Source organism: Pipistrellus hanaki (assembly GCF_964339955.1).
Source record: "Pipistrellus hanaki genome assembly, chromosome: 9".
NCBI lineage: Eukaryota > Metazoa > Chordata > Mammalia > Chiroptera > Vespertilionidae > Pipistrellus > Pipistrellus hanaki.
The window spans coordinates 45,750,497-45,765,027 of NC_140511.1; the positions used below are offsets into that span (position 1 = coordinate 45,750,497).

The 14,531-nt window shown below is 40.4% G+C and overlaps 1 protein-coding gene across 1 annotated transcript; it reads left to right on the forward strand.

The window, feature by feature from the left end:
- Positions 1-8,760: 8,760 nt before the first annotated feature.
- Positions 8,761-9,703, forward strand: LOC311627763 (olfactory receptor 56A4-like; the record flags this gene model as incomplete). Its single annotated transcript, XM_084894323.1, is given in 2 exon segments — positions 8,761-9,645; positions 9,647-9,703. Coding segments are annotated over 2 exon segments (942 nt in total).
- Between the last annotated feature and the right edge of the window lie 4,828 nt (positions 9,704-14,531).

Below are 14,531 nucleotides of genomic sequence, written 5' to 3' on the forward strand. Positions count from 1 at the left end.
ACCAATGGGGGGAAAAATCCTCAGGGAGAATTAAGAAAAAAAGAAATAATAAGTTATTAACACAGAGTCCCACAAGGATCTTCCACAATAGTTCATGGGAAAAAAAATCATGAAATGAAAACAGAAGAAAACACTGAAAATACTTTTATTAAACTCCTCTGGAATTCCCACACAAGCCAATCACATTATATTTCCCTCCCATTTCTCATAATTTGTACATCCGATTGCAAGTCATAGCTAAAAAATTCCTAAACAATCTCGCTACTTTGCCACAAGAAAGGTACAAAAATTATCTCACATTTAAACCCCACTGATAATACAAAACTTCTAAAGGGAGAAAAGGGTTTCCAAAAAAGTCATGCCTTGAAGTAACAGCTTCGAATAATTTCCCTTCACACAGAGATGCTCTTCATTCACATGTCAGAAGCTGAAATTCATGCCTTAAAAATGATGTGCGATTTTGTGTAAACCCAGCAGAATACAGTGGTAAAGAAATTAACTAGGAGTCATAAGACCCAGATTTAAAGTCAGGCTTTACTCTTCACTGGAACCTGAGAATTTCACGTAGAGCTCTATGAGCTCCAGTATCCTTGCCAATAAAATGCTGTAAAACAATATTAACTTGTCACTGTGAACAAAAACAAAACAAAACAAAACAAAAAAAAAAAAAAAAAAAGGCTGCTGTGAAAATCTTTGCACCTTGCAAACATTATAAGATTTGGAAATAAACAAATGTATTTCTAGTGTGGTGGCCACTTCTAGCACATCTAGATTTAGTTTACCAAATCCAACCCTAGTATAGTCACTGGTATGAAGTTAGGTCTCCAGCTCCAGATTATCCCAGGGCTTGGGGCTCTTCATAGACTTGCAGCCCTTACCTTGGTCAGAGGGTCTTTCGGTCGGGAGACTATAAAGCCTGAAGAGTTAAGAGAGCTCTACCTGGGCTTGAGGACTCAGTGGAACCCCATCCCCCTGTTAGGGTGAGCTTTGGGCATACTGAAAGAGAGAGTGACTACTGAGATTGCATAATGTCATTCTCATCAGAGTATGGAAACTAGGTAAGATTTTATTTTGGGGTTGGTATTCTAGAAGCTGAAAAATAAGAAATTGTCTTCTAATTGGTTGACACTCAAGGTAGGATGAGCAAGCAAGGAATATGCAGAGAATAGAGCTAAGGTGACACTAATGTAAACCAAGAGGAAGTGAGCAGAAGTTTTGCTTTGTATAAATATATAAAGAAAAAATGGTGAAATGATTATTTTCTAAATAGAAATTACAATATTGATACCAACAAAATTTCAAAATCTAAGCAAATCAAAACTATGAAGTTGACAAAAAAAAAAAAAAATCTTTGCAGATTTTCCTCCAAGTAAGATGTTAAGCCACGATAGCTTTGCATGTTTCTTGTGAACTCTCTCACCATACTAAAAAATTTGCAAAGCTTTCAAAATCATTTTAGAAAATTAACATTATTCTGGTCAGAAAATAGGTTTAAAAAAAGGAAAATACAGAAGAAAAAAAAGTCAGAACAAAGAAAAAGACAAAATTTTCTTTCCACATATAGAAATTCTGATACAAAATTAAAAATAAATATGACAAGCTGATTTGGCTATATATTTTTTTAAATAATATAGTTTATGTGATTAGAAGAGTTTTCACTGAATGCCAAGTGCTTTATTTCTATTCATTTAATTTTCAAAAATAATCCTGAAAGAGAGATACCACTATTAATGTCAGTTTACATAAATGAAAATTAACTTCAAAGTGATAAATTTTTTCACTAGTATTATGTTACAACTAAGAGTCTCCCTAGTTTTACATTCCAGGTTCTAAACCTATATCAGAATACTCTTACATAGAATAATTACAGAGAAAACCAATGTTTCAACATTAGAAAATACATAAATTGAATTCACTATATCAATAAATTCATGCATAAATATACAGAATTTTGAGGCTAGTGAAAATTTTAAATGTAAATTATTTTTTAAATTGTAGAACAAAATAAATATTCTGGTTTTTTTGTGTGTGTATCTTTTGTTTGTTTTGTTTGTTTTTGGTTAATTCTAACCTGAGGATATTTTTCCATTGATTTTTAGAGAGAATGGAAGGGAGGGGGGGAATGCAGAAAAAGAGAAACATCAATATGAGAGAAACACATTGATTGGTTGCCTCCTGCACACACCTTGACAAGGGAACAGGGATTGGGGAACAGAGATCAAGTATACAACCCAAGCATGGGCCCTTCACTGAAATTAAACCTGAGACCCTTTAGTCTGCAGGCTGACTTTCTATTCTCTGAGCCAAACTGGTTAGGGCAAAATCCTATTTATTCACATGGAACAATGCTCTTTTTAAACTCTATATTTGCTATTGAAATCAGAAATAAATTAAGGTTTTTCCAATTAGCTTTTCAAAATTATTTATTTAATATTTCTTACATCAACTTGATACAATAAAACTCAACTAATAAGTAAAGAAAACATATTTATAAAATAAAGATGTATCATCATCATTATCATTACTAGTGTAATTCTTTTTTAATATATTTTTATGGAATTCAGAGAGGAAGGAAGAAGGAGAGAGATAGAAACATCAGTGATGAGAATCATTAACCGGCTGCCTCATGCATGCCCCCTACTGGGGATCGAGCTCACAACCTGGGCATGTGTTCTTGACTGGACTCAAAGTAGGGACCCTCAGTCCACAGGCCAATGCTCTATGCACTGAGCCAAACCAGCAAGGGCACTAGTGTAATTCTTGGTGTGATTTAAGTTTTGCTATCCTTCTCTAAAGTGGCAGAAACCATTCTTTGACGTACTGTTATGTTTAACCTGTAGTAAAGTGCTTTGACAAAATAGGGTCATGATATTCACTCAATGAAAAAAGTAAAAGCAATTTTATTCTTTAAACACCCCTCTGTAAAAAGGTTCATTTGGCCCAGTGATCCCACTTCTAGGAATATATCCCAAGAAACCAGAAACACCAATCAGAAAGGATATAGCACCCACCCCTATGTTCATAGAAGCACAATTCACCATAGCTAAGATTTAGAAACAGCCTTAGTGCCCCTCAGCAGATAAGTGGATTAAAAAAACTGTGGTACATCGCTGTGGGATCCCTTAACACGACCCTCGTGGTTCAGGGCCCACTCAAGGTCCGGTTTCTGGAGAAGGCCGCACACTAAAATGAAGAAAGACTGGAAAAGAGTTAATTTGGGAAAATGGGGGCCAGGCAGGAAGTCCACCTCTAGTGGGAAGACTAATCCCTCTCTGGCCTTTTACCATTCCTTTTATTGAGATTCTGAGACAAAGACATCTCTTAGGCAGGAAGTTCCAACAACAGAAAATCAACTTACATTTACATATGATTAACAAATTAAAGTTGCCTCAACCACCACTATCTCAACTAGACAATGAGTTAATAGCTCTGACCATTCAGAGCCATCAAGTTTGGCTAGCTCTTTCTATATTTTACTACCAGGGAACAAATGTTTGATTTCGGTTAGCCAGCTCTTTTTACATTTTACCTCCAGTGACTCAACTTAGAGTCAATGAGTTAATAGCTCTGACCATTCAGAGCCATCAAGCCTGGCTAGCTCTTTTTACATTTTATTACCAGTGACAATGTTAGGTTTCGGTTCCCAGCACATCGCCACAAGGGAATACTATGCTGTAGTAAAAAAGGAGTTCTTACCGTCTGCAACATCATGGGTAGAACTGAAGAGCATTATGCTAAGTGAAATAAGCCATTCAGAAAAATATAAATATCATATGATCTCACTCATTTATGGAATACAATGGACAACATAAACTAATGAACAAAAACAGATCCAAAGAAAGAGAAACATCTATCAGACCATCAAACCTCATAGGAAGGTAGGGAGGGTGGGAGAAAGGGGGAGAAATCAACCAAAGGACTTGTATGCATGCATATAAGTCTAACCACTGACACAAACACCAAGGGGTGAGGACATGAGTAGGGGGTTTGGAGAGGTAATGGGGAGATAGGACACATATGTAATATCTTAATCAATAAAATAATTTTTTTAAAAAGTTCAATATCCCCATGTTTAAAATGAGAAAATTGTGCTTCTGAGAGCTATGCTGTTGTCCAAGGAGAACTAATCATGAAATAGTAGGACAAGGGTTCAAACCTAAGCCTCTAGTTGTCTCTTTGCTTACATCCTATGATTTGAGAGTGGAGAGGGATTATTTTGTTTTTAAAAAGCTTGAGGACCAGGATATTTTGCCCAATGTAAATTGCATGCTCTAGCAACAAACTTTTATTGAACGATTGACTCATGTAATAGTTTTCTTCATTGAAATGTCAATCAACTTTATTTGATGCTACCAAAGTCTTTGACGCTTTATTTAGAACCTTTAGGTAACAAGATAGAGGTAGGCAGAAGAGAAATTAATCCCCAGAGGGAATAGGATTACATTCCCTCTACATCTCTACCTTGAAGTTGTGAGTAGGGAAGTGTAAGACCTAGAGCCAGACTCCACTTGCTCCCCTGTCTCCAGGATTCCTATGCCCAAAGCACAAAAGATCCTAAGGTTAGCCTGAATATCCCTGTCCTAACCATCATCTGGAGACCTTAATAGGAGGTCCTACCATCAGTTCAGAATGGTGGCTATACTAGTGGCAATTCCACTGTTTCCCAAGGAATCAGTGCTAAGTGTTACTCTGTGGAAAGTGAATGCTGTTAACAGTTGCATTTTCTACAGCTCTCCAGAGGAAACAGAGTTTAGGCGGGGGGAGGGGGGGTGAACAGCCATAAAGGTAAAATTTAAACATCAGACCATGTGTGTAGACAAGGTCACTCCTAGGGATTTACCTGGGTCCAGACTAATGTTCCCATTGCAGGAGATCTCAGAGGGTAAGTGCTCCCTGCCTGCCTCAGTTGTCCTTCGAGATGTATGCTCCTCTGATTGCTGGGGATGTTCCTTTATAATCTCCCCCCTACAGAGTTACAGGGCTGAGGATAGTTTATTCCAGTTCTTACCCACAGGTCTATCCATCCACATAAACTTTTCCTGAAGACCGCCTCATCACTCGACTTCCCCATTCTATTCCCAGAGTTTTTTTCCCCTTATTTAGATTCCCCAAGAGCCTTTGATTCCCGCCTCCCTCCCTCTATTCACAATGCCGAGTTAAGCTTTTTATAATATACTCTCTTGAGAAATAGACCAGAGAGTCAGGGTATAGGTGCCTAACTAGGACACATGTCCTATAAACAATGAGGAGGGAGGGAGGGAGAATAGTGGAGCCAGGGCCCATAAAAACAGCCTCGAAAGCCTTTGGAGGGGCAAGTTTTGGTGCTTTTTCCAAGAGCCAGAAACAGCATTTGTGCAGACTTCTGAAAACGGTGAGTCTCAAGTTGGGATCAGGAAAATTATGATGAAGTTGATCATGATGTAGGTAGAAACTGGTATGTACAGGAAATTTAATTCTCAATATGAGGCGGTATAGAAGACGAAGCTGCCAAAATGCTTAAATCCTGGTACAAGTATGAGTGGCACAAACTGACCTAAAGCTGTTATTTCATTCAGAGCTGAGGAGGAGTCATTCTATGATAATAAAGGGTAGTGTGCCCAGAACTTTTGTAGATTCAAAGACTCCCCCCCGCCACACACACACACACACACACACACACACACACACACACAAACACACACATTATATCTAGGAGGTCAAGGCTCTGTGTCTGGTTGAGTCAGAATCTTCCTTTCTACATTAGTCTAAATTCATCTATGAGCCAAGGTGATCACTCTTTTTCTAGAGTTTGGATCTTCTGTTGTAATTTTGGTTAATTCAGTACTTTTCTCATATTTCCAGACAGCCAGTATCTTATGGCAGAGACCATACATTTTTCATTAGTGCTTAGAATAAGAAACCACTACAACAGCACCTTTATGAATATTAATCCATAGATAAAAATTGATGGAATTTGAGCATTGAAATCAAAACAGTGCTCAGATAGCCAACAATCCTTCATTTCTCAGATCAGGAGGCTTTGGTTTCTCTGAGTAGAATACAGATAGAAAGAATAAAAATAGACAAAGCTTTTAAGAAATTTAAAAGGGACTCTAGCACAAAGCAGAAATTATATTACTACCCAAAAAATATATCTGTGCAATAGGAGATCTGAAAGAGATATTTCTTTCCTGTATCAGTTCAAAGACCATCCGTGATATTCTTACTCCAGTCCTTCTCTGCTCCCTCAACTTTTCGTACACTAAATTCTGTAGTCCTCCCACCCCTCAAATACATCCTTTCTTCTGCACTTGTATGGTCTTTGTTCAGACTGTAGTCACTTCTGTGGACTACTCATACCTTCTGCATTATTGCCCTTTGTCCTATAGCACATCAACTCTCTGTTTCAAATCTTCTGTGGTTCCTTATAGTGTACAAGACATCTGCTACAGGCAGACCTCACCTGGCTGAATGTTTGATCACTGTCTCCTGAAGCTTTGCTCTCCTACCTCCTTGCCCCAAATAACTAGGACCTACCAGTGCCTACATCTCATCACTAATCATCACTAAGCATTCATGTCGTAGGCCTTTCTTCTCTTGCCACTGTCTACAAGGATAGTTCTTTTCCCTCAGGCGAATGCTGCCTCTTTTTTCCTATTCTTCTCTGATGCTCCCAGCTTGCTATGTCTCTGAGTCTAACAGAACACAACAACATCTTAAACTTAAATATCACTTATTTATTTCATAAATGAGAAAACTAGATACCAGGAAGTTTAAATGGATATCAGGGTCATAGGAGAATTTTAAGAGGATTTGAAATTTCTCTGAGACCAACTTTTTAATCATAGCGCATTGCTTTATTTATCCTTACTTTTATCCCTTTCTCACTGTATGTCAGATTATCTTTTTTAGAGCAACAACTATACTTCATTTTAAATGCTTTTTTCTTCTATTAAGTTGTCAGAAATGTTGTTTTGTTTTTTTTCTAAATCCATGCTGTACATGACTAAGCCTAATATTAAGACTGGGTACAGAGAAGGCACTGACTATTTTCTGGTTGTTCAAATAGATGGAGTCACTCTGAAGACTCAGAACTGAGGTTAATAGAAAGGAGAAGTCTTTTCAGAAAATGGGAGTATGCTGTCTATTCTTCTGACTCACCTTGAGGGTCATTTTCTCAATCACATATGAAACTACAGGACAGATCTGATACATAATTGTCCCTACCACTGTTAGAACCCCAAAGCCTTGTGTGTGTGTGTGTGTGTGTGTGTGTGTGTGTGTGTGTGTTTGTACTGTATTTGGAAAGTCTGGGTTATTAAAAATGAAAGTCCTTGGATCTTATGTTCTCTGACAGCTAGAATCTGATATTTTTTCATTCATATTTCACTGTCCTAGAAGAGACTATCAGATGGGATGGGTGAGCAATATCAGTAATCTCAACTATACTGATTATATGCCTCCTGGGCTCTCTTTTTCTCCTGCCATGACTCCCGATTTTGTGTTTTGTTATTTTCCTTTTTCTTTGCTGTGCATCCCTTAATTATTACCCTTCCTAGTACTTGGGCACCCTGCTCTTTGTTTAGCAGTGAAGAAATAAGACAGAACCAACTGGATAAACAACTGGAATTAAAACAGATACCAGGTAAGTAGACAGAATATAGATTCCATAGGCTAGAAATAGTGGACCCTTGCTCCAAGAAATCATATAAAATTTTAATAAGTTTTATTGATTTCAAAGAGATAAATGGAGAGAGAAATAGAAACATCACTGATGAGAAAGGATTATTGATTGACTACCTCCTGCACTGGTGATGAGCCCACAATCCAGGCATGTGGCCTGACCTGGAATCAAACCATGATCTCCTGGTTCATGGGTTCATGGGTGTTCATGAGCAACACCAACTCGGCAATCAGAAAAATTTTATTACTAGGTTCATGGATTCCAATGTAGGCTTATATGACTATATCAACTCACTAGCTAGCTTCCATTCTACTTTTGGTAAACATCTCAGTGTAGCCCTCAATACCGTCACCAGAGTTGGGTCCTTCTGAAGGGCCTAAACCAAAGAAGACACTATTGAACTTTCAAAAGGAGACATAAAAGCAAATAACCTAGCAAGAGAATGATAATCGCTATGCCTTTAAAGTAAAATCCTCTTCAGAACTGGGGGGGGGGGGGGGGGGGGGGGAGATCACTGTCTTTGAGTGGCGTCAAGGGCTGCTCTACCTCTGGCCTAATATTTCCTGATGTGTGAAAATATAAAATCTCAATTTAGGGCTCTGTTCAGTTGTATGGAGTCAGAAAACAGATCTCCCCATACAGGTATCTTTTTGACACTGAAGGAAGAAGGGTTTAGTTAAGTAATTGTTCTAGTTGAGTGTAAATCTTGTGTGGTGGCTGGAAGCATGAACACAAGAGTCAGATTTCCTGGTTCTTCACCACTTACTGGCTCTCTGATTTAGTTCAGACTACTCTACTTGCTCTTTCATTATCTGTAAAATTAGTATAACAATATTAATTGCTCTTAAAAGTTTTTTAAATGATAGTGAGATTGTAAATATAAACTTTCTGCAAAATGCCTAGCACATGAAAATTGTTGAGTTAAATGTCAGTGATGATGGATGATGATGATGATTTAAAACTCTATTGGGACAGGTGGAGAGCCCCAATGGCAACTAAGTTCTACTGCATCTTAGAGCATATACTTTCAGTGGTGATATATTCTGTTCTCATTTTTAGGGATTCTGAATTTCTAGCTTGTACAGGATTTTTTTTGCATGACATCGCCCAGCAACTACTCCACTGCTCCAATCTCCAAATTCCTCCTCATCTGCTTCCCTAACTACCAGAGTTGGCAGCACTGGCTGTCCCTGCCCCTCAGCCTTCTCTTCCTCCTGGCAATGGGGGCCAACATCACCCTCCTGATCACCATTCGGCTGGAGGCTTCACTGCACGAACCCATGTACTACCTGCTCAGCCTGCTCTCACTACTGGACATTGTGCTCTGCCTCACCGTCATCCCCAAGGTCCTGGCCATATTCTGGTTTGACCTCAGGTCCATCAGCTTCTCTGCCTGCTTCCTCCAAATGTTCATCATGAATTGCTTCCTTGCCATGGAGTCCTGCACATTCATGGTCATGGCTTATGACCACTATGTGGCCATCTGCCACCCACTACGGTACCCATCCATCATCACTGACCAATTTGTGGCTAGGGCTACCATGTTTATTGTAGCTCGAAATGCCATGTTTTTTCTTCCTGTTCCAATCCTTTCTTCCCAACTCAGATACTGTGCAGAGAACATCATCAGGAACTGCATCTGCACTAACCTATCCGTGTCCAAACTCTCCTGTGATGATATCACCTTCAATCAACTTTACCAGCTAGTGACAGCCTGGACTTTACTGGGCTCTGACCTTATCCTTATTGTTCTCTCCTACTCATTCATCCTGAAAGCGGTGCTAAGGATCAAGGCTGAGGGTGCTGCAGCCAAGGCCCTGAGCACATGTGGTTCCCACTTCATCCTCATCCTGTTCTTCAGCACAGTCCTGCTGGTTCTGGTCATCACTAACCTGGCCAGGAAGAGAATCCCCCCAGATGTCCCCATCCTGCTCAACATCCTGCACCACCTGATTCCCCCAGCTCTGAACCCCATTGTTTATTGGTGTGAGAACCAAGGAGATCAAGCAGGGAATCCTGAAGCTACTGAGGAGACTGTAAGTGGTCAAAGGGATCAGGTCCATCTTTGGAATTGTCAATGAAAGTCAGGAATTATTTTATTGTTGGAAAGAAATTTCACTATAGTCATGGAATGAGTTCTGACTTTTCTTTTTCTTAATATCTCAGACAACAATAGAAACATTCCTCTGTGGACTATTTTTGCTTCAAAGGAAACCTCCCTTTCCTGGACTTTTTTATTACTTGGGGAATATCCTAGATCAAATTCTTAACCAAAGTCTTGCCAAGCCTTAGCAAAGTGGAGCTGGTTTAGAATGATAGTGTTTGACCATTCAAGAAACAAAGTTTATAGATTGACTTTAAAAAGATCTGTCTGTCCCCTAATTTGCAAAGAACATTGATTCCTGTCCTGTCTCCTGTTTCATCCTGACGGAGTCCTACATGGCTTGTGTTATAAAGGATTGACTGGTCAATGTATAGATGTTTATCTCAGAACTTAGGCTTTTGGGGTTGAATGCTTTACCCTGAACATCTCTGACTCTCTACTTTGGCAACTGTGGCATGTCTTCTGCCTTCTCAGATCCTTTTAGATTCTGTAAGATTTTCCATCTGTACAACCGCTCTTAATTACTTATTGTTGTTTTGAAAGGTTAATAAAATAAGTATAAAAATTTTTGTTCAGTACCTTGAATGTATACACATTATAGTACATAGACATAAATGAGTTCTTCTGATTCTTCTTCTTTTTCTCCTCCACTTCCTCCATTACCTCTTTCTCATCCTTATTTTTCTAATGACAATGCTTTTCCTGTTGCCCTTGGAATAAAAGCAGATCATTATCTCACTCCCTATTTACCTTACAGTATAAGGTATCCATGATATTTAGTGTTTCTCAATCTCTAGAGTCATTTTTATTACTAGTTTATTTTCTTGAGAAATATTTTACCTAAACAATAGAGTGCTCCATATAACAGTCAATTTGATATATTCTATTCATATTAATTTCAGCTTAGGTGTGCCATAAGGCTTCCTACTTCTGGGGTTCCAAAAGACAACCTCAAGTGATATGTGGCCTTGACACCACATAATACTCACATTCTTTGGGGCTATATGGCTTCCAGTGTCACTTGTCCCCCAAAATTTCTCCATATCCCATCCTGTGCTATGGAGGGAGCAAAACAGGCTCTGACACACTAGTCATGATAAAGCAATCTGCTTTCACCTCGCTACACTTTCTGCATCTTAGTAAACTGTCTGATTTATGGCCATATAGTGTATGGATGTTTGGTTGCTTTGCAACCCCTACCCAGAGTAGTACAAAGGAATATTACTCTCAGTTTACCTCTAAAAAATCAAAAGAAATAAATGGATCCCAAAATATTGCATCACATATTTTCTTCAGATCCCATGGAGTCCTTTCTTTAGTCCAATTTTATTTTTAGGGTAGAAGAGCTTCTGACCTGGTGAAGGAAATAGACATACAAGTCCAGGAAGTGCAGAGTCCTAAACAGGATGAACCTAAAGAAGCCCACAAGACACATCATAATTAAAATGCTACTGATTAAAGAGAGAATTTTAAAAGCAGTAGGAAGCAGTTTTTTACCTGCAAATGAACTCCCATAAGATTGTCAGCTGATTTCTCAACAGAAATTTTGCAGATCAGAATGGATTGGAATGAATATTCAAAGTGATGAAAAGCAAAGACCTACAACTAAGATTACTGCACCCAGAAAAGTTATCACTTAGAAACTAAGACAGATAAAGTTTCCCAAACAAGAAAAAGCTAAAGGAATTCATTACCAACAAGCCAGTATTACAAGAAATTTTGAAGGGTTTTCTTTAAGATGGAAATGAGATTAGTGCAATGGCTGAAAAAGGTGAGGGGATTAAAAAGTAAAAATTGGTAGTCACAGAATAGTCATGGTGATATAAAGTGCAGCATAAAGAATGTAGTCATTAATATTGTAATCCCATCCTATATAATAAAGATGTAATATGCAAATTGACCATCACTCTAACACACAAGATGGCTGCCCCTGTGTGGTCAAAGATGGCTGCCCCCATGTGGACACAAGATGGTTGCCACAAGATGGCCAGCAGGGGAGGGCAGTTGTGGGTGATCAAGCCAGTAGGGGAGGGCAGATGGGAGGGATCAGGCCTGTAAGGGAGGGCAGTTGAGGGCCACCAGGCCATCAGAAAAGGGCAGTTGAGGGCAACCAGGCCTGCAGGGGAGAGCAGTTGGGGAAAGCCAGGCCTGCAGGGGAGGGCAGTTTGGGGGGACCTGGCTTGTAGGGGAGGGCAATTTCGAGAAACCAGGCCAGCAGGGGAAGGCAGTTGTGGGGGGGGGGGGGAGACCAGGCTTGCAGGGGAGGGCAGTTGGGGGCAACCAAGCCAACAAGGAGGGTAGTTGGGTGGACCAGGCTAGCAGGGAAAAGCAGTTAGGTGTGGCCAGCCAGCAGGGGAAGGCAATTAGGGGCAACCAGGTCAGCAGGGGAGGGCAGTTAGGGGTGGCCAGGCCTGCAGGGGAGGGCAGTTTGGGGGGACCTGGTTTGTAGGGGAGGGCAATTTGGAGAAACCAGGCCAGGAGGGGAAGGCAGTTGAGGGGACCAGGCCAACAAAGAGGGCAGTTGGGGGGACCAGGCCTGCAGGGGAGGGCAGTTGGGGACAACCAAGCCAACAAAGAGGGCAGTTGAGGGGACCAGGCCTGCAGGGGAGGACAGTTGGGGGAGAGACCAGGCTAGCAAAGAAAAGAAGTTATTATAGGTGCGACTAGCCAGCAGGGGAGGGTAGTTAGGGGCAACCAGGCCAGCAGAGGAGGGAAGTTAGGAGCAATTGGGCCAGCCGGGGAAGGCAGTTGGGGGCTACCAGGCCTGCAGAGGAGGACAGTTAGGGGTGACCAGGCCAGCAGTGGAGGGCAGTTAGGGACAATTGGGCCAGCAGGGGAGCAGTTAGGCATCAATCACACTGGCAGGGGAGTGGTTAGGGGATGATCAGGCTGGCAGGCAGGAGCAGTTAGGGGCAATCAGGCAGGCAGGCAGGCACCAAGCGGTTGGGAGCCAGCAGTCCTGGATTGTGAGAGGGTTGTCCCAGACTGGAGAGGGTGTAGGCTGGGCTGAGGGACACACACCCAACCCCCCCATACTATATATGGTATCAGGTAGGTACTAGATTTATGAGGGTGATAATTTAGTAAGTTTTATAATATCTAATCACTGGGCTGTACATCTGAAACTAATATAATAGTGTATGCCAACTCTAATTAAAAATATTATCTAAAGTCGAAACAAATAATAAATAAATAAATGTTTCACTTGTTCATTCCTGTTTCTAATTAAGCTACTACACTATGGGTAATAAGGGAAAATAATCTATATTTTAAAAGCCCACTGGCCCTAATGCCATAATTACCAAAGACTGACACAGGTGGGAGGGCTGGAAGCATAGGTGGGAGGGCTGGAAGCATGGCAAGGCCACTTGCTGGGCTTCTAGTGTTTCCATAACATGTTATACTTCATAGCCCATTCTTTGTACACTGGCCATAATGAAATAACCCCTGTTTAAGGATAATATTAAATCTTCATTTAAACACAAATTTTCTAAGAGTACACTTAATATCTAAAATACATTTCTGTTTATCCTAAGTCTAGAAATAGCTGTTTCATTTAAACATATACACTATTTTTGCAGACCCCCCCCCCCCACTACCACCCTGGCTTCTCTTAACTCTCTCCCTGTTCTTCAATATTCTGATATTGAATTTTGTCTTCTGTGTTTTCTCTTTTCTTGCTGCTCTCTTCCCTCTTTTGCCCCATTCTCCCCTGCCCCCAGGAGTGGCTTTATTCCCAAGGTTCAGATGCCTAAAATGGTCATAGCTCTGTGGGCTACCGGTAGGGGAGGGCCAAGTTTGAGCTTAGGGACCTTAAAATAGCCTCTGGAGCCTCTGAGAAACCAGATGGTGCAGTAAGCAGTCATAAGTAGCAGCAGTACAGTATAACTTCCTTGAGCTAGTAGGTCTGCTGTGGAGCCACGAAAGTCATAACGGAATGATGAGGCATGTAGCATTCCATATATACAATATAAGCTGGGAGTGGCTAGGACTACTATACATCTGATGCTGCAGATTCATAAGCTACCAATTACCACAAATCTGGTGGGTTGCTGCTTTCATATGGGATCCCATTTTTCTAGTGTAAGCTGTACAGTACCCATTTGGAAAGCCAATATTTTTGAGGTGAGTGTTCTTGAATTAAGTATATACCTTTATATTAACTAGAGGCCTGATGCATGAAATTCATGCAAAAGTAGGCCTCCCTTCTCCTAGCTTCCAGCACCAGCTTCCCTGTGGCACCCAGGCTTCCTTCAGATCTGGATCTTCCCTCTGGCCATCGGCAAGCACCTAGGAATCAGGCTTCCCTCGCAGCCCTGGCTTCATCCAGAAGGTCATCTGGAAGGATGACTGGTCTAATTAGCATGTTATGTTTTTATTATTATAGATTATCTATGGCAACTGAAAACCAGGAGTCTATATTCTTTTTTTTCCCTATATACTGACATTTTTATTTCCCAAAATAGATTCTAAAATGTTGGGTATAGAGCAGGTAATAAAAAATATTAGTGACTGATTTTTTTCTTTATTAACTAACGTATTACATATGTGTCATCATCTCCCCCCTCCACCACCGTGTCTATGTCGATTGGTTAGACTTATATGCACACATACAAGTCCTTTGGTTGATCTCTACCCTCCCCTACCTTCCCTCTGAGGCTTCATGGTCTGATCAATGCTTCCCTGTCTCTGGATCTGTTTTTGTTCATCAGCTTATGTTGTTCATGAGGAGTCTATATTCTTAACTGCAATTTGGCAACCCCT